Source organism: Manacus vitellinus, unplaced genomic scaffold, assembly GCF_001715985.3.
Source record: "Manacus vitellinus isolate BGI_N305 unplaced genomic scaffold, ASM171598v3 scaffold_33_pilon, whole genome shotgun sequence".
In the NCBI taxonomy this organism is placed as follows: Eukaryota; Metazoa; Chordata; class Aves; order Passeriformes; family Pipridae; genus Manacus; species Manacus vitellinus.
In genome coordinates this window covers 5,994,427-6,013,890 of record NW_021940478.1, presented here as the reverse complement: position 1 = coordinate 6,013,890, position 19,464 = coordinate 5,994,427, and the positions used below count along the sequence as shown (strand labels likewise).

Genomic DNA, 19,464 nt, shown 5'->3' with positions numbered 1-19,464 from the left:
AGAGTATTTTGCCGTGGAGGATGATTTCAATAGCAATGGGTGGTAGGGAAATATAGTGGAACATAATTATCTGCCTACAAACTGCTCAGGAAAGAAGGACTGGGCCACAGTGGCAGAGGAAATACTGCCGTATAGAAGGATAACATGAACATTATTTAGCTGAACTTTAAGTGGGAAGGGCTATGCAACTGAATCTCTGAAGAGAAATAAATAAATGCTAAACTAGGAATTCCAAAGCATTTCAACAACTTTTGGAAAGTAAAGACATTAGCAGGTCTTTGTTGCTAATATCCAGCTTAAGAAAAGGAAACAGAGTGAGCATTGTTGAACTCAAAGGAATTGTTAACAAAATTGAGGTAATAGGGACTTGGGCTACTCCCTTAAGCTTGGCCAAATAGATCAGGAGGCACACAAGTTAGAAAAGCGATTTTCTTAACACTTGACGCAACAGTATCTTGGAAAAGTGACAGGCAGAAGGAAGAAACTAGTCTTAACTAGGGTATTAATCACGGACTGATTGTAGGTGACTCAGTAAGTACTAAGGTTTAGGTGGACCAGAAGGCTATTTCGGTATAGCAGCTCCTATGTTCAGGGATCAAACTTTCATCTCTTCGAGGTGATGGTCTTTTGTCCTCTTTAAAAACTGTGATGTAAGTATGTATTTTAAAATCTAAAAAGTTCAACAAAGAGCAACTTCATTTTCCTCCTCCTAAATCTACTCTTAAAATATAGCCAGAGGTGATGTAATAAACACAGCTTTATGAGCTGCTCCCCATCCCAGGAGTGTGAAAGCCTTCAGAGAGCTTCTCATATGGCTCAGGGGCTACCAGCTTCTTGATAAAACATACAAGGCGTGCTTCCCCTTCCACACATTAGTTTTCACTGAGCAGGGCTCAGTGTACAGGTCTGCAGCTGTACAGTGCACAGGTATCCCTGCTTCCTGAGCATGGTTTTGTGTTGACTTCACAGCAAACACCAGACACAACTGGTGTTTGTTCTAAGCCTTGTTTCAAACATTCCTACCCAACTCTGCTTGCTTCTAGAGGAACACCACCTCAACTTAGGTTTATTCAAGATGCAAACTGAGTGTTGGACTATCACCGAGTACTAGGCAGGGCTAGTCTTCACTGTAAGCTACCGCTGTGTCACAACACAACCTTGAAGAGTGTCTTTGGCACAATGCCTGCAGTGACTTGGCAGTTACATCCACCTAGGCTCCACTCAGCGTTATGGCAGCCAGCTGCAGTTAAAACCTGCTGGGACCACAGCTCAAGCATGATTAGCTGGCACGATGACAATCATGTATTTGTCTCCACTAACTTCAGCTCCATAGACAGGAATAAGCAATATACCATCAAGGAAAGGCGTAACTTGTGTACAGACAAATGCTTTGTTGAAACTGTGCAAGTCAGTTCTGAATGCCTGAAAATGAATAGTGAAAACAGAAGTAATGAAGGAAGGAAGGTTACACAGCCGTAGGGAGAAGGAATCACATAAGAAATAGCTGAAGAAACATGCACCAGAAGGAAAGTGAGTGTGCTGGTTTAAAGGTAAACCAGCAGGGGAAATGAACCCAACTCAAAAGAGAGATTATAAGTCAGAATAACAATTTAATAAAATAATACAATAAGTACGATTATACAGACAAACCATTGGTTTTAACCCACAAAACCCAAATGTATAACCCAGCACCCTGGGGCATGAACAGAGTGGTGTTCGTTGGGTTCCCTGAGTCCAAAGTAAAAGGAGAGGAAAAAACCTGTTGGTGAGAGTGCTGGTGCAGTCTGGTCAAGAGTGGTGATTGCAGTCCGGTCGAGAGTGGTGGTTCCAGTCTGGCTGAGAGTGGTGGTCTGCAGTCTTCCTCTGGATCCCATGAGTGGTTAAAAAAGTCCCAAGACCCCCAGATTATATATCCTCCAGTTCAGGCAGGAATGCCCAGTACCTCCCTCAGGACGGGGAGTTCCACAATGGATGTGAGGACAGGGAGGCACCCTCCTATCTCCCAGGCCTCTTAACACCCCGTTTATAGCCTGAGGAGTCAGGCTGCTCTGGGCAGATGGTATAAATGGTCTATTGATAACAGTTTCTGGGAAATGGCATGGAAGGCTATAGAATACACAGGTTTGGGTTACACCCATCCAGTGATGAACTGGTCCCAGCTGTTCTAACTAGGACAGTAAGTACACGAACAAAGCATGAAAAGAAACCCCAATGAATGAAGAAAGTGCGAGTTAAGAGGTGCAATTTGGGATTGAATACAGATGACAAAATTAGGCTGAAACCAACATACAGGGTCAGATAAGCATGAAAAAAGACTCGCCGATCCTCACATGGTTGTTACATACATAGAAAGGCCATTTAGATGGGACAGAAAAGGTTAGGCAAAAAGGATGTAAAGAAGCAGTGTATTTTTTCCCAGTCAAAAGCCATCTGTAACTTATACTGAAAATGTCTTTTTTCTTTACCTCAAGCATATTAACAGTTTAACTTATGATAGTAGTGCTGGTGACACTGAGAACACCGGCCTTTAACGAATCAATAGATTTCTTTCATCTTTAACTAATTTGAACCTTTGAAACCTCTTGCTTGTACAAATTCTTCTTCCTTCAGGTCAAAGTATTAAATAGGTTCAAGAAGTAAATAAGGAAATAAATACCAGAAACCTCATGGAGAACATTGAAATTAAAGTTTTCTAATAGCCAAATCAACTTAATGCCATGATTACCAGCTCAGTTCATCTTCTTTCCCTCCCCCCCAACTCTATGGCTAAAGCTGTGGGAATGAAAGGAAGGTGCTTTGGTTTTCTTTTAGTTTCTTGATGCTTGTATTGCTCTTGATTGTTGAGGGTCTTTGTATTTTAACCGCTCTCATTGTAGACACACAGGAACTTTACAACACAGATTTGTGAAATAGCCCAAAACATTGGCCTGCAAAGTTCACCCCATGCTTCATGCCTTGTTTGCACTCTACTGTAGGCCCATGTTGGTTATCTGACTTTCTTTATGGATATAAATTATACCGGTGCTAACCCTTCTGTAGACAAAATCTTGCTGATATAACTGTCTTGCACCAGCACAACGTATTTCAGTTAATGAGTCAGAATACACTTTGATATCACTATAAATGGTTCCTCCTGGGGGGAGGATTGCTTCTTTACTGTTAAAAGTGTAGATAAGCTCTTAACTTTTTTCTTCCCTTACTTGTTCTTAAATCAATCAAACCCATATATAGTATTTCTCATCCAGAAATAATACAGCTTCTTTTCATCTCGTTTTTGACTGCTGGTCCCTGTCTGTGTTCTTGCTTCAATTGTACGGTCATCAGAAGAGGGTATATCTAAAATCTTCTTGACAGCAGAAGTTCTGTTTCAAGTGACAGTAACCACAGGATCAAACACCTCCAATCTTAAAAAGAAACAAAACCTACTCAAAAGTTTGAAGCTAACAAATGGGTTGTAGCTGACTGATAATATTGAGGATGTAATGACTTTCTGGTCTCCAGTGGAGCATCTCCGAAACAAGACAGACAGGCACACAACAAAATGAAGTCTAAGTGCTGAGAACTTCTTGAGAACGCTACAATAACATTCTGGTGGGCTGGGTTCCCTTGGCTCATGTACTCACTGCAATTTGAATGTCTAGTGTGATGCTTGGCAAATTTCCCAATCTTACATTATCTGGAAGACAGGAGAAGCTGGTACATTCAGGGAATCTATGAAGAAACTTCTTTGCAGTTTGCTCATAGCAAAAGAGTTGGCTGCATATAGAAGTGTCAGGACTGAAGCTTAGGCTGCTAACTTGAAAAGGCTTTAAATGAATTGCATCCAGGCACCAAGATGCTCAGACACCACAGCAATGTGTGTGGTATATGAACCTAGATAGAAGAAGATTAGATAGCAAATCAGACAGAATTTTGCACGTGATTTCCTGGGTTTGTCTAAACTTATAGCAGCAACAGTTAATTATAGGAGGTTCTGAAGGCAGCTCCTGGGTGGGTTTATGTCACATATACATTAGATTCCAGCCATAAATTGCCAGCTGAGAGTTACAGCTGTGGCAGGAAACCCTTATTGATGCAAAGCTGATGGAAACCATCCTTGTGCCTTTCCACTTAGAGGTAGGAGCAGCAAGGTATCATTGATGGAAGACCTAGGGGAACAAGAAGCCCTTTGATAGCAATGGCAGAACTGCAAGGAAAAGAGCATCTAGATGTGCACAGGTCATCACCCAAAGAGGCACAGATGTGGGAGGTGTTTGCACATAAGAGTTACGTGTGATCACCCTCTAGATGATTGTTGTTACCTACTTCAATATCTAGTGCCTCTCCTTCTACCACACGTGAATTCCTCAGCTCATGTAATCACTTCCTCTGGCTCTTAAGCAAGGGCAGCTTTTTAATTGCAGGTTAATGTGTTAATGAAATACTTGAGGGTACTTTGAAGTGACTGGGCAAAAGAGACTAGCCTTTCAGCAGCAGCTGCTGGCACAGGAGTCACAGCTCACATTGCCATACAGGGAAGGCGGTGCCATAGAGCTCTCTGTGCTCAGCAGGAGCAGGATCCATCATTTTTTTCTCTGGTAGTGCCTCAGGGCACATCTACACGGCAGAGCGCAGGGCTGCACAGGGATTCTGGAGCTGCCTCTAAACAGTGGTTACACTAGTTTCACAGCAGGAGTAGCAAGCCTGCCTGGAGTATGATTCTAATATATCTGTAGTGCTTGCACCCCTATACCTGCCCCCAAGGTGGCTTGATCGATGCAAGGTCAGTTCTCTCTTCCTCTCTGTAGAACTGTGATCTGCTGTGTGCACCCACATGCACTTAGAAATATTAAAAAAAAAAGATATGATGTTTATGAAGGACCTTATATAAATTTAGATCTGCAGTTTCTGATCTGTGGGGTCTTATTTATTTTAGAAAGTGGGGAAGCTTTCAAGAATGATTTCATAGGTAATGCTTTTTTTTTTTGGTCCTTGGCTGACAGGCCTGTTTTTTATACTTTCCTTTGAAATTTTACGTGAGATTTCTACTCACTTGGAAACACCAACACAAGAAGTAATTACCAATCTTTCCTGCCTTCTCCTTCCTTGTGCTCTTAGTTCAAGGTCACAATGATAGATCTAAATCCTTCATGAATTTTCATCTGACTTGCTGTCTGCAGAAATTGTTGATTAAAAGATCCAATTTCCATTGGCATTCTCCCTTCTGAAGGATGTCAACAGGAAATGTAAATGTGCAGCCCTTTGTGAATGATCTGCAAGGACATGCAGGCTTATGAAAAAAAAATAGGCAGTAGTTAGCCAAATCCTTTAGTTTCTGTTTTGAATGACTGGCCATAGGAATGCAGGCTAAGCTGTATTTCAGCTGTTCCCAAGGATGTGTATGTGTAACTTGTTGATAGTGATAGGTACATCAGGCTCCAGTGACAACTACGTGACCACTCTGATGATCACTGTCCTGTAGCAGAACCAGCCCCTGCCTCCTCTCAAGAACACCAGGCATGAAAGAAAACAAAGAGAGATCTGTTTATTCAGAGGACTGGCACTTGTACCTCCTGCTTTCTACTGAGAAAAGAGAGATCCTCGGTCATTTCAGCTCTCACCCTATGCTCCCAGCAACCATTAGGTTGTAAGGAACTGCATGACTTGCTCTAACAATTGATGTGAATTTCTGATTCCTAGGAGAGCTGAGACTTTTGCCTTACAGGACCTGTAGGGGATCTGACTGATAGGAACAAAACTCAATACCCAGAACACTGGCTTACTTTATGGGAGCTACTCATTACCACCAAAGGGAAAGACAAGTCCACCACAGCCCTAAAGTTTCAGCATTATATTTTTAAAATCTTACCAGTGTCCAAGGTATATGTCTTTCACAGTAAAAACTACTTGGAGAGTGCTGTGAATGCACAGGCACAGATCAGTGCTGAACATCTGGTTAAAATAAATTACAGTCTTATTTTGCAAATAAAAGCTCCTAGGGTCTACATGACAAAGTCTGGCCAGCATAACTATCTCATGGGGAAAAAATCACATCCCTAGGCTATGAAGATAACTATTTTGGCCTCATTCCCTTCCCCATTATGTAGACTTACACTAGAGAGGAGTCCTTTTGCCAGTATAACTCACGTTGTTTGGGAGGTAGTTCAACCATGCTGGCAGACTCCTACAGCTGGTATAAGCAATGTTTCCATTCAGGAATATGGCCAGAACAGTGACACCAGCAAAGCCCCTGAAGTGCAGAATAACTCTTTTTCTCCTGCTACTAGTGTCTAACATTTTTCAGTTTTAAAGCTTCCTGCTAAAAGGAAACACAGAGAATTTGTTCCCTTCCTTGTATCATTAGGACATTATTTCTTGTTATAGAAGAATTAAAATATATATAGGTAGGAGGTGTGTCACTTTCCCACATCCCAGTGGTACTTGGTTTTGGGTGGGACAAAATCCCAGTTCTCCTGTAGGATGCCTGTTGTTTGTTTTGGTGTTGGTTTGGGAGGTGGATGGGCAGAGGTAGTTTGCCTTTTATTAGGGGTTCATATTTTGGTTTTGCGGGGTGGCATTTGAATAAATCTAATGGTCATAGCTAATGAGTTACAACTGCATATGCAAATGAATTTGAGCTGTTTTGAATAACAAAACAAAGTCCTTTATTTTAGTCTCTTTGTGAATTGTATTCTTACTCTCTTACTGTTCCTTGTTTTTTCATATGGTCCCTGTTAGGTCTTGCCTGATAACATTTGCCAAAGCACTTTCTGGATGAACCCAAAAATTGAAGATTTACCAGCCAACCCTAAGCTATGATCCGCCCCCCCCCTCCATAAGGCAAGGCAATGAGTAAAGCTGTCTTGGCTTAAAAGAAAGGTTCAGCTCTTTTGACAACAGATGGTTTTCACCTGCCCTATTTAGACAGTTCATTTTGTCTAAATTCCTATTGCCTCAGACTACACAGGCTCTATTAATTCATTTCCTTTCTCCTTCACCCTCCATTTGTCTCCCAGGTCTTGTGCTTTTGCATAAATGGTGAATAAGACAGAAAGGACAAGAAGGAGGACGAGAGACACCCAACCAAAACTAGTCTCTTCTGAGCAGATGCAAACCTGGAACTTCCCCTTATTTTAATTTCCCATTATCGCTTAGATGTGAAATGATGGGAACATGGAGTAAGCCACCAAAAGGCCTCCATTCTCACATGCACCATGCTGGAAAGGGAGCACTTGCAGCTCATTCCACCAGACTGCATGACTGCCAAGTCCTGTCTACCTCCCCCATGGTTCCTGGTGGGAGGGCTAGCTTAGGAAATGACAAGAGACAGCAATGACCAAAACATGCTGCCTCTTCTCTGTCTCAAATAAGGCTTTTACAGGTGAGCAGAAATGGTCTGAGCTGCTAATGAGGTATAGGCTGCCAAAGAAAACACATGGGCATATTCATATTTTCCAGGTGGCTGGTGGTAGAAATGTAACTGCCCATTGAAATCTACAGCATAGGCCTTTTTTTGCACTTATTCATTAAATTGTAGATTTATTGTGAGGTTACTTTATCGTAGTGGTAGCTGTGTTGTCTCACTAGCCCTGTAAATCAGTTGCTTGTCACAAGATTTAGAAAAAAACCAAGTGCCTGCTTGAAGTCACATGAGGAACAGGTGGCACTTCTGCAGAAGGTGCTGATGGTTTCACATGGCCTGTTGCTGCTGGAGCACCATGGAGCGCCAAGGAACGCCCAGGCCACCACTCCAGCTCTGTGCTACTCTTACTCAACGCTGAGTGTGAGTTAGTCAAGCCAAGGAGTTTGGATCAGAACTGAGTGTTGAAACAACAAACACGGGATGGAGTGTGTCCCTGAGGGATGTTAAAACAAACAGCAGAGAAATGTGTGACTGGTCCCTCGTAGTGTGGTCGATGGGGCAACCTGCTCGGACCGGTTCGATGTCACCCATCTGGTTCAGATGTGCACTTGGCCTTTTCTGGCCAAGGCCCCCCCGAACCGGGTCCCTCACCAGGCTGACAGCCTCGCTGCCTTGCTCTCCCCTCTCTGCCTCTGCTCATACCTGCGCCTTGAGCCCGGCACCGCTGGATGCGCTTGTTAAATGAAACCTCCATGGCCGTGATGATGACAAGCACTGTACCACAGCACTTCGAGCACTTCTACAAGCAGCTACTTTCGTTTCCCATTTCCCAGGCGGTTACATGATTTAACTCTTCTGCGGCAGCCCAGGAGCAGCACAGGCAGCTGGAGCAGGCTGGGAACATAGCAGGGGATGTGTTCATGTGTCCCTCTGCTGTCAATGCAGCACCTGCTGCAGACAAATCTTCAGAGTTGGGCTTTTAAATTAGGTAGGCTATTTGCAGTGTAAGAGCACTCATATTGAAAACTAGTTACAAGCAAGACAGAGAATTTAAGCAAGATTTAGAGAAAAACAGGCCTACGTTGTCATTCAAGCCCATTTTGTCATTTTTATTTTAAAGTCATTCTGAAGATTTGTCAGGGGTCCTAATACATCTGGCCTCTTTTCAGAGGAAGCAGGCGTAAGACTGATGTTGTGGGATGAGGTGAGTCTCCCCAGCAGCTCTGTGACATTTGCTCTCTCCTTCAAAGTGATTCACAAATCCACAATTGAGTAGATTGCTAAATTTACTGTTGTATGTGAATATAAACTCTCTAGAACAGGTTTGATAAATTGGAGAAGAATGTGACCTAAAACTGAACAGGTCGGAGTGCAACTGAGATTCACATGCAGGGACACATTTGTTTTCTGGGTACGAGTCGCACGCAGTTTCTAGCACTCTACCTAAGCAGAAAATAAAACTAAATAAAACAGCAGAATATTTGAATAGGATTATTAACCTACAAAAGATCTGAAAAGAAAATTGTGAAGGATCAAGTAGAGCAGCTCTGACCATGTCGTTGAACATAGAGTATTTTGTCCAGAAGGCCTTCTCACCCTCTTTTACTCATAATTGCTAATAGCGCTCCCTCAGAAGTGGCACCCATTAAATACCACCAGCTAGCTGCTGTAGTGACATTACAGCTGTTATGCTGATGCCAGAAATACCTCATTTTATAGTGTGGGCCTTTCCAGGAATAGGAGAATGATGCAGCCTGCACTAGGTCTGGGCTTTTGCATATTGCAGAGCCACGTCTAACTGAATTAAGTAGAGACGCCAAGACTAAATTACTGATTTCTCATGCTGACTTGGTTTAACAAGAATGTGGCCTAGTCTGAATACGGGATGGGTTTCTATCCAAGCTGAATGTTCAGCTCCTTACAAATCCTGTGTTTAGAGGTAGCTTGACCATTCCTAAAAGCCTAGGTTTATTCTTCATCTCTCAGGGGTCTGGAGGAAATCTGCCTTCCAGCAGGGTCTCTCTCTATGAGCACTGACAGGAGGACTAATTATCTCCTTTACTATAACCACTCACATTTATATATTTCTAAGCATATGCATCACTTTTCATAAGAAAACCTAACCACAATTAGTCCTTGCTACTTAGATGTTTCCATCTGAGTGCCACATTTAGCCAGTCTTATGCAAATAATATTTCCACCGATTTCAATTCACACAACCTTACAGTGAGTGCCTGGCAAGACTAGGACATGGAAGATGCATCCCCAAGATCACAGGCTCACCGATGCAAGAATTTATACAAATAGATAGCAAGGACAAGGAACAAAGAAGTTAGGTAAGACTACTGTGATGAAACCGGTTTTGTCCAAAGTCAGAAACCTCAGGGACCATTGGAGAAACAAAAGGGTATGCAGCCAGCAATTAACACATCAGCTGCAGACCTATGACTATGTCAGGCATTGTGGAAACAGGGGATTCAAAATAGAATCATGGAATCATAGAAGATTGGAGAAGACCTCTAACATCATCTAGTCCAACCACTAACCTACCACCGCCATGTTCATCACTAAACCATGTCCCCAAAATAGACCCCTTTCTACCACAGGCAAAGGTGAAGGGGAGAAAGAAAAAAAGCCAGGTGGGAATTTGTTCAGGGGTTCACGTGCCAAAGCCACACACCTGGCAGGTTCTTTTTCCATGATCAGCAGGGCTTGTGTGGTGACACCTTCTTTTCCTTACCATTATAATTTGATAATGTGCACCTGGCAGGACTACCAGCATGTCGGCACTCCCAGGTGTAAAAAGATATCGGCATCTCTAAAGATACTGACCTTGTGAAACGCCACACCTTGGCACAACACAGCCAAAGTCTGAGCTGTCCTTATTTGCATGTACTCACCACATAGGCTTGCATAAAAGACCCATAAACTCTTTGGGAAAAGAACAGCTACACATTTGTCTATTATTTGTGTTCCAAGAACTTTTCTTGTTAGCTTCAAGATGACATTTTAATGAGGTTTCACTGCATAGAAAACATGGGACGATTTAACCAGCTCTGTCCACCCCCTCCCTCCCCAAACTCTTTCTGAAATGAGTTACCATACAGGAATGAAAGCTTTTATGAGAATTTATGTCATTCATTTGGAGGCAGGGGTGAGGGAAAAGTCATCTAGCTGCTAAACCTTGGCATCGAAGCATATGCCATTCCCTCTCCTGCCCCGTGCTGTGTTGCAAAGCTACCTTGTTCAGACCTGTGCAAGTTTCTTCAAAAGCCAGAGCTAGTGTGTGTTTGTTTGTTTGTTTTGGAGTCACAGAGAGGGCAGCGTAAAATAGCCACAAGGCAATTCCCGTTCAGTAAAATGGAAGTCTGACAGGCTCTTCATTCAATACAATGTGGCTCAAGAGGATATCCTGCCAGCCCAATGATAACGAGGGAAATAAAGTCACTTCCTCACCAGCTGTTTGATTCAGGTAGAAAAAGGAAGCCTTTACTTCCTCATGTTTGCTCTCCCCACCGCCCCCTTGGTCAGAAATGCTAGGCAGAAACTGCCTTCTCCCTCTGCATTTTCAGTAAGGAGCCGTCGCTCAGCCTTTGGGCAGTATGTCGTTTTCTGCAGCTGAGAAGCTGTGCTTTGCCTCTCAGGCCGGAGTGAAGGCTGAGCTGTAAAAGGACCGAGGCTGAACGGACTCTACTCATTCTGCAAGCAAAGAATGCCCGTGTAATTAAAGATGACATTTGTTTCTTGGATCAGAGCTGCCGAATTTGGGCCAGCGGAAGAATGGGATAGTGTGATCTCTTTGTTTTGAGACTGCCCTGACTCAGTGCACTATTACGCCTCCTAATCCTCCCAGGGTGACAAACTACACTTCTGTCCTGGACTCCCTGCAAATGCCAGGAACTTCAGCCAGGGACATGCTCTGTCCTCCCTGTGTATAGTCCAGCAGGCAAGGGGTGCTCTTGGGGCAATCTTCCTGGCCTGCCAATCAAGCCCTGGTAGGTTGAAGCAGGCATCTCAGGTGCTCTCATGCCTAAGAGGAGCTTAGGCAGAACATCTTTCCCTTACCCACCACCACCTTTCTCACTTCACAGAAACAGTCAATGTGAAGTTGCACAGTAAATCAGCAACAGACTGATTTGACTTAATGAAAGCTTCTTAAGAAATGACTTTCAAAACTTACAGAGCTGAATGAAGAGTTCTTTTCCATATAATTTTTAACTGCCTTGATATAATTTTACATCCAGGATATAACTTCCTATTAAATTTTGAAGGTCTTAAAAGCAAGGCCTGCAATGATTTTCTTTCCAATTGTGTAAAACTTCCAGAAAGGTTGACCAAGCCAGAACTTGCCTCAGTCTATTTGCCAAGGGGACCCTTGCTTTCATTATAAAGAGTGCTTTTCCAAGGACATTAAGTGTTTCAAACAATTTTCCTAATCTTATTTATTTTAGCAGAGATTCTCTTCTTTTAAACAGAGCAGTTTAGGTGACAAAAATCCAGTGACAGATACACGGGTTTACAGGAGACAAACCTTATGAGAAAGTTAAGATTCTGTTTAGGGTTCTCTTTGTGCTAAAATAGTTTTCAGCAATGGGTCATAAGTCCCTTCCCCCACCTCCCTTGTTTTAGTACATAAAATGGACATGTGTTTATTTAAAACAGGTTTGAAACTTAAACAAATAGTGACAGGCTGTTCAAACAAGCTTCGGAAATAGGCCTAATCAGGATGTTTGAGAAGGAGAGGGGGAACGATCATAAAGAGCTACTTGTAATATATAGTGCAGACACCATTAGGTTGGGTTTGTGTTATTGTTATAATAATCTCGGACAAAAAAGTACTGCATGCTGCACATTTTTGAGCCATAGGTTATGCCATACTTTTGCCTTGTATCCAAGTTTTACTTGTTACCATCTATCTTCATACCCGATACCAGGAGCTTTACTGAAACATTGGAAATGGTTGCACATTAAAACTGGGAGGAATGTTCCCAAACTGGGATTGAAGAGAGGCACAAATTATGCTCATTTCGATATTGATACTGTGTATGCATCGACTGTCATGAATATACAGAAGTGAGACCTTCCCCACAGGCAGAGACCACAAAAACCTTAACGTTAAAATCTTTTCTCAGGACTTGCATTTCCATGAGGGTTTTTTTCGTTTTTTTTCATTTCCTCCCTGTTTCACCCATAATAATATCACCAAGTGTTGAACTTTACCCTTGTATTTTTATAAGGCCTGATCTTGAACTCCCTGTATAGACAAGGCTCCTGTGGAAGTCAGTGAGTCTCTACTGGCGACAACAGGATTTAGCCCAGTCTGTAACATTTTAGGATATTGTGTTACTTCATAGCCTTAAGGAGAAATAAAAGCAGCTTTCCAAAGAGCTGCACAGCAAACTGAGTGTGCTTTTTCAGCTCAGCAACAGCACAGCAGAATATTAAGGCCAGAGTTTGCAAATGTCTGTGTCAAAAAACAGGCAGTTAAGCAAAACTTGCCAATTTCCCTCTGGAATGAAGAGTTTGCATTAAAACATTCCATCCTCCCTGCAAAAGGTTAAGCTGCTTTCACTTAAGAATATACCTTTGGAAACCCAAGTTGCAAGATCGTTGCCTAGAGGAACAAGCATTGAGAAATAGCAAGAGGCAGACGTGTTTTCATGTCGCTCTGTTGGCCAAAGCCTATGGCTGTTCTGTTACCAAATCTTACCTATTTACATCCACTCTAATGTACAACATTCACCAACATTACTTAATGTAATAACATATTTTGGAAGTAAATATCAACTATTTATTCGAATCCCGCTCAGTGTCTAGTGAATAGAAGTCAAAATATTAAAAAACCTTACATGCCCTCTTGTGGTGGAACCACAAACACTCTTACTCTGACAATAACTAGAGATAGTTAATGAAGGAAGCTAATTTAACTACATAATTTGCAGAAAATTAACTTGGATGGAAGGTTTACATTAATAATGGAGACCTTTCTCTCCTCAACTTCTGCTGTAAACCATAACATATATGCATTTTTAGAAGGCAGGTTATCTCCTAGCATAGTAACGTGGCAAAACAGTTAAACACGCTGTAACACTGTTAGAGAATGTTAACTTCCACCAAAAATGGGAACTCTAGAGTAATAAAAGTAGAGACAGAAACGCCCATGTTAGATAGCTGTTTCATGGGTTTATCTCAGTAGTTTCGGAGCAGACCTTAGTTGAGTGCACAGTAAAAGAGTTGCCATAAATGATGCTATCAGGTTTGTCACATTTTTAAAGTCATTCAGCTCAGCTATTTACTGCTTTCATGCCATACAGTATGATTTATCTGTCTCTCAGGAATGCTCTGAAGCTTCATGCTTGTTAGGAATTGCAGCCTGAAAGAAAGGCATTACGTGCAGAATATCACCAGTCCAATTACTGGCCCAGTCAAATCCCATTGTATTTATGAGTCACAAAAACTTTATCTTTGCTGCTTAAACAGCCCTTCCATTTGGTGCCTACGTGCACCAGATCTTCCTGGAGCCCAGGACCACAGCATCACCCTTGGTGACAGTTGTGAAAGACCATCATAGGTGTAACACAACTTTAACAGCTTCAGTTCATATGGAAGAAAAATCTGTGGCTGCTTCACATAGTCTCTGAACCATACCAAGGGAATCAAACAAATACTGCCTTATTTTCAGTGAAGCTGACCAGCAGTATAGGTGCCCAAGTCCAGTGGAAATGAAAGATTTGGAGAATGAAAGTCCATTTACCTCCTTCATATATGTTTGTATAGACAACATTCAGGACCCAAAATAGTGGTAACTTGTATTTTAAAATGCTGCTCCTGTATTTTCTGTTAGACTGGGCATGCCTAAAGCAGTAGTCATGGCTGTAAGTAATTACAGCAATATTTGTAAAGAAATAGGCAGGAGAACTTTTCGCTAAGCACTGCACAAAAAACAGAGCTCACGAATCACTATTTTAATAGGTTTGTGTGGTCTTCTTATGCCAGCAGGATTGTTGGATGACCATGGAGGGTGAACAAGTTGCTTCCCCCACCCCCCAAAAAAAAGTTACTGCAATTCTGATATTCACTTTCTGATTACTTTCCTTTTTAGGATGCCTTTGTGGAGTTGTATGGCAACAGTATGAGGCCTTTGTTCGATTTCTCCTGGATCTCTCTGAAGACTATCCTGAGTCTGGTTCTGGTGGGAGCTTGCATCACTCTTGGCGCTTATCTCGGACATAAGTAGAGTCACCCAGTTTATTGTGGATTACAAAAGTCTTTCAAAACAACAAAATAATATTTTTTTTTCTCTAGCACAATGATATTTTATGAGCAAAGCAACTTCCCAGCGAAAGATTAAATCAGCTATTACTGCCAAAGGAAATATCATTTATTTTTACATTGCCGGAAAATTATTTATTAAAAGATATTTACATTTTTACCTGCTATTTTCAGAACCTCAGCAAGTTGTATCTGTCATCGCATCGTATTGTTATTCTTAATTTTAATGAGCCCCAGAGTATTTTAGGTTTGGTTGTTTTTTTTTTAATTAATGCCACTGGCTGGATTATTTTATCTCTGAAGAGCAAATATACTGACAAAGACCTACCTGCTTACACTTACGAGGGCAGTTACTTGAGTTGCTAAAGCCTGCGAAATTGTGTTGATTCTCCTTGCATTTTCCGGGAGGGATCTGAAGGACAAGGTCAGCATGAACAAAGTTCTCACCCTGTCCTGCTGGCAAGAACTGATGTAGTAAACAATTCAACATGGTACATATGTGGAGTCAAGATGGAGACTTCTTGAAGGACCACTCGGCTATCGCTACAGGACAACAGTTGGAAATATGATTGTCTATGCCTTTTAAACAGGTGTTTTCCAGTTACCAGTTGTGCCATCCCATCATAATCACAATACCCACACAATACACGTCAACCTTTTTTTTAATAAGTGTGAAGTTAAATCTTTGGGGCTCGCAGGAAATTGCTGTTCCAATGATTTTCTCAGCAGTAAAATGTTTTTCATGGCTACTGACACAGAAACATCAGGAGACCTTAAGTGCCTGCTTCAACAGAGCAGAGCTACAGTCTGAAGACCTGACCTGTGTCCCACTTTAGTGGGCTCATATCTGCAACTAATCCTGCTTACTTACAGAGTTCCTCCAGGGGTTTGAAACCAATTAGATATGGTCTCTAAATCCCTGAAAGTTGAAAAAGATCTTAATTTTATTTGGCAAGAAGCAGACCTCAGCTAAGTTACAGATTAGCTCTGACTATCCTTGTTTATCAAACTGGACACCAAAATCAAGTTCGTTTTCATAACAGGAAAAGAAAGTGAGATTTATCATCCCACCCCTCACCCTAAAAATTATTTCATGCCAATTATTTCCTAAGACTGTCTGCAGAAGAAAAGATAATGAAGAAGCTCAAAATCCTCTTTCTGGACAGAGACTCTCTGACACCTCAATCAGGCAGGTGCCTACTGTCATCTCAAGTGAAAATAGGGTGAAGGAAAAGGGGGAGTGGGAGGTGTGAAGTCATCTGCTCATGTTACAAAATGCAACGCAAGTAAAATTAATGCAGAGTACATAATACAGTTTTATAAACAGACCTGTGTTCTGAAACCAGATGTGTCAATGCCTTTTAAAGCAGGGCTTTCTGTGAGCTCGAAGGGGGCCAGGAGTCCCCTAGAAACTGAAGACTCTGAAGCGTGTCCCAGGGGCTGTTCTGAAGCATGGAAATGTCCAGCTTCAAATGTTTTAAGTCCTGCGCTTCTATTTTTTCTATGAAACTTTTGAAATCTGGGATTTTTGGGTAAATGAACATCCAGATAGAAAAGGAAAGATTGCAAAGCTCTCGATAAAATGTACCATACAGTACATAAGTGCTCAAAAGGTGAAAAACATACAGTGAATAAACTGTAGCTCCAACCTCAAGATTTCAGTTGAATAACTTTGTGGCATTATATGCAAAATATCTCCTGTAACTCGGGAATGTAATATGTTCAATGTTAAGGCTGTAGTTGATGTTGAGTCTTCAAAGCTGCTTTTATGTTTGGTTGTTTTTTTTAAAAGTTGTACATCTCAGCATTTTTACTGCTATTTAGTCATGGCACCTACACTTTGTATGAGCAAAGATAAGATGGAGCAAGCTTACATTTCAAATTTGAAATTACTTAATTTTATAGAAACTTAGAAAGGAAATATTTTTAAGAACGCAAAAATGTGAACTATGCTTGATTAAAGAAAAAGGAAAAATTCCACCATCAATCAAAAAGTACCTGCAATGCTTTCAGAGTGCTTCTGTCAGAAGTGGGGATGCTCATATATGATTTGTATGAAAAATATTTGAAATCAGAGGAACTGAATATTGTGAATTGAGTGTGGGCTTTGTTTTTTCTTTCAGCTTCCAAGCTGAATTTGTCTGCAGCCAATTGCACAACTGGAATTGGCTGGTATCAAGCTAATGTTTCATTTCACAATCTAGTCTTTGTTTCAATTTGTGCCCATCTGCCCATTAAAGTTTATTAACTATTAGACCTCAAATTGTTTCAATATTGTTTATTTTATTAAAGGTTTACATTGTCAAAAGTAGTAAAAGTATCAATTCCAGTGCTGCTATACTGCCAGGATAATTTGAATGGGTTTTAGTTTTTAATACCTTCCAATGGCTAAAGTTTTTTTAAAGCTGCTTTAGAAATAATATGAAGATGACACATGATACACATTTAAATAAGTACTGAGGATTTTGTGTTCTGTTGTGTCTACTCACTGGACTTCCCAGTGTATCAGTTAATACCTGGCAAAAAGAAGAGTCATGATGACTGTTGATGATTTTATTTTATTAAAGAGCCAATGGAGTTTTCCCATCCTGACTGCAGAATAGTACAGTATTGTGGCTGCATTAGGTATAATGATAGTTGATAATACATTTATTAAGAAACATATTAGAAACATTGAATGTATATAAAAGCTTGAACTTCTTAAATAAAATCCTCTCCTTTCACTCTTGCATTTCTTTTGCAATCATTCTTGTCTTTCCTACTCTTCATTACACTCTCATGTAAGATTTTTTTCCCCACAAAATGCCTTATAGACCTCCACACTCAAAGACTACGCTTCAGTGAAAACCCATCCTCTGCCACTATGTATGCACAGATAGCTGACCACTCCTGGCATATCCAAATTGTAAAAGTCAAGAAGTGGAGGGAAACAGATCACTGAAAAACCTTCTTGGTTAAACATGATTCTACCTGGCATTTGTTTATCTTTTATCCTTTCCGTTGAAAAAGGATGATATAAGGGCAGAGAAAAAGCTTACAGAGACCCCACACTTCTCTGCAGAACTTTGTTAATGCTGAAGGCAGTCTTTTGCAAATCAGCAAATCTCTAGGCATTGAGGAGAAATACTTGATTTTTCTATATTCAGCTTATGTGTCCTTAATTCTTTTTCACTCCATTTATTAAGAAAGTAATGAAGAAAAATATTTTGCTTCTGAAAAGAATAATCTATGAGATCATCTAAGATCTGTTGTAGATCAGTAACTTAGGGAAAGATGGAAAAACAAGAAAAAAAATTCTGGTAGCAAAGCATTCTTAAACCAGAGTTGACACAGAGTACATTTCTTCATGGAACAAGCACTGGATCCACCAAAGGACTAATGGGGCTGTCGAGGTAACAGAGAATATACAGATAAGGAAGGGGGCTGGAAGATATGGCGAATGTCATTGTTATGTAAGAAAATCTTTAGTTTCATGTGTTGCAGGAGTTCACCCAAGACGGTCTGAAAATTACTTTTGACTAAAAGCAGCTACAAATGTGTGCACTACGTGGCTACAATTACTAAAAATTTTCAGTTACAAAATTATTTGTAAATTATTATAAAATTATCCAGTCTATAAAAGTTCATCAATCTGCTGTTGTGATTGGGGATTATGTAGCCTGAGTAGGTTTGCACTAATAAGGAACAATTATGAAGAAATGTCTGAAACCTAATGTGCAAAGGCAACATGAAGGTGATGCAGTTCAAAGAACACAGATCCAGTACCCCCAATCCTTGCATGCACACAGTCTCCCCAGCTGAGGCAGTGAGTCTGGACTGCATGCTTTGACCCTGAGGCACGACACTGCTTAGCTGTGCACCTGCACTCCACAAACTTAGAGGTCCTATTGATTAAAAGTATAGTAAAGTAGCATGTTTAAAGCCTTTCTTATTTTTCCTGTCTCTATCTCTGAATAAACTAGGAAAATGATTCATTTGTATAATGAGTTTAAGGCTCAGTACTATATGAAAATTTATACATCTTTTAATTTATGAATATAAAAATTATTTCCCATTGCAAAAGCCTAGCTTTGTTTTTCATTCCTATCTCTCTTTCCAACAAAGCTAAATACAAGGAAGACAAAAGAGCTAATTTAATCTGTATTTGGTTTAAATCACACTTCTATACTAAGTTAATGCAGCTTCATGACACAACGAAATTATCTTCAAAAAGTAGTACAGCATTAAGAGTTCCACACAAAAACTGTATATTTTTATAATTTAAATAGCGTATTTTTTCTTTTTTTTCTGCATATTTGAATTTTAATTATCACCAGCATAAATGTACATAAGCAGATATTGTTTATCCAGTATCTTTGGAGATGTATGTATGGTAATGTAGTTTGTCAGTTTATCATCATTCAATATGATTATGTTGTTCTTTGTCTTTCAAATGTTATCAGAACATGCTGCCATTAAACTTTCTATGTCTGTCTAGTTTATATTGTGAAATATAATAAAAGCACACTGTGAGATACTTGTTTTGCATTTGCATTGTTTAGGATTTGTTGATTAAAAAAATACTCAAGCATTTGACTGTAATCCTATAAATGAAACGTAACATTTCCCTCCTGATCGTTCAGTTCACGTATTCTGCTCAGTAGTGGCCAGTACTCACCAGCTTTCTTCAAAGAGCTCTGTGCAACAAGGTGCAATAGCCCAGCTTTGATTAGCTGTACAGTCCACAGGTGTACCCTGCACTTTGGGACCCAAGCACAGTGTCACCGTTTTGCTCTCCTGTACATTTGATGTCTTGTGGAAAGTGCAGCAAGGCTTTTCTATTCATTTGCTAAAACTCCTTTTCATTCTGG

General features: G+C 40.7%; 1 protein-coding gene across 2 annotated transcripts in view; it reads left to right on the top strand.

Annotated features, from left to right (window-relative positions):
• The window catches only part of BCL2 (BCL2 apoptosis regulator), a 97,264-nt gene extending 78,132 nt beyond the window's left edge, over positions 1-19,132 (top strand). For both annotated transcript variants that reach the window (XM_018076891.2, XM_018076892.2), the window contains one exon: positions 14,445-19,132. In XM_018076891.2, the coding sequence (XP_017932380.1) occupies positions 14,445-14,579 (135 nt within the window). In that variant the 3' untranslated portion in view covers positions 14,580-19,132. The remainder of the gene's footprint in view (positions 1-14,444) is intronic.
• Positions 19,133-19,464: the final 332 nt, after the last annotated feature.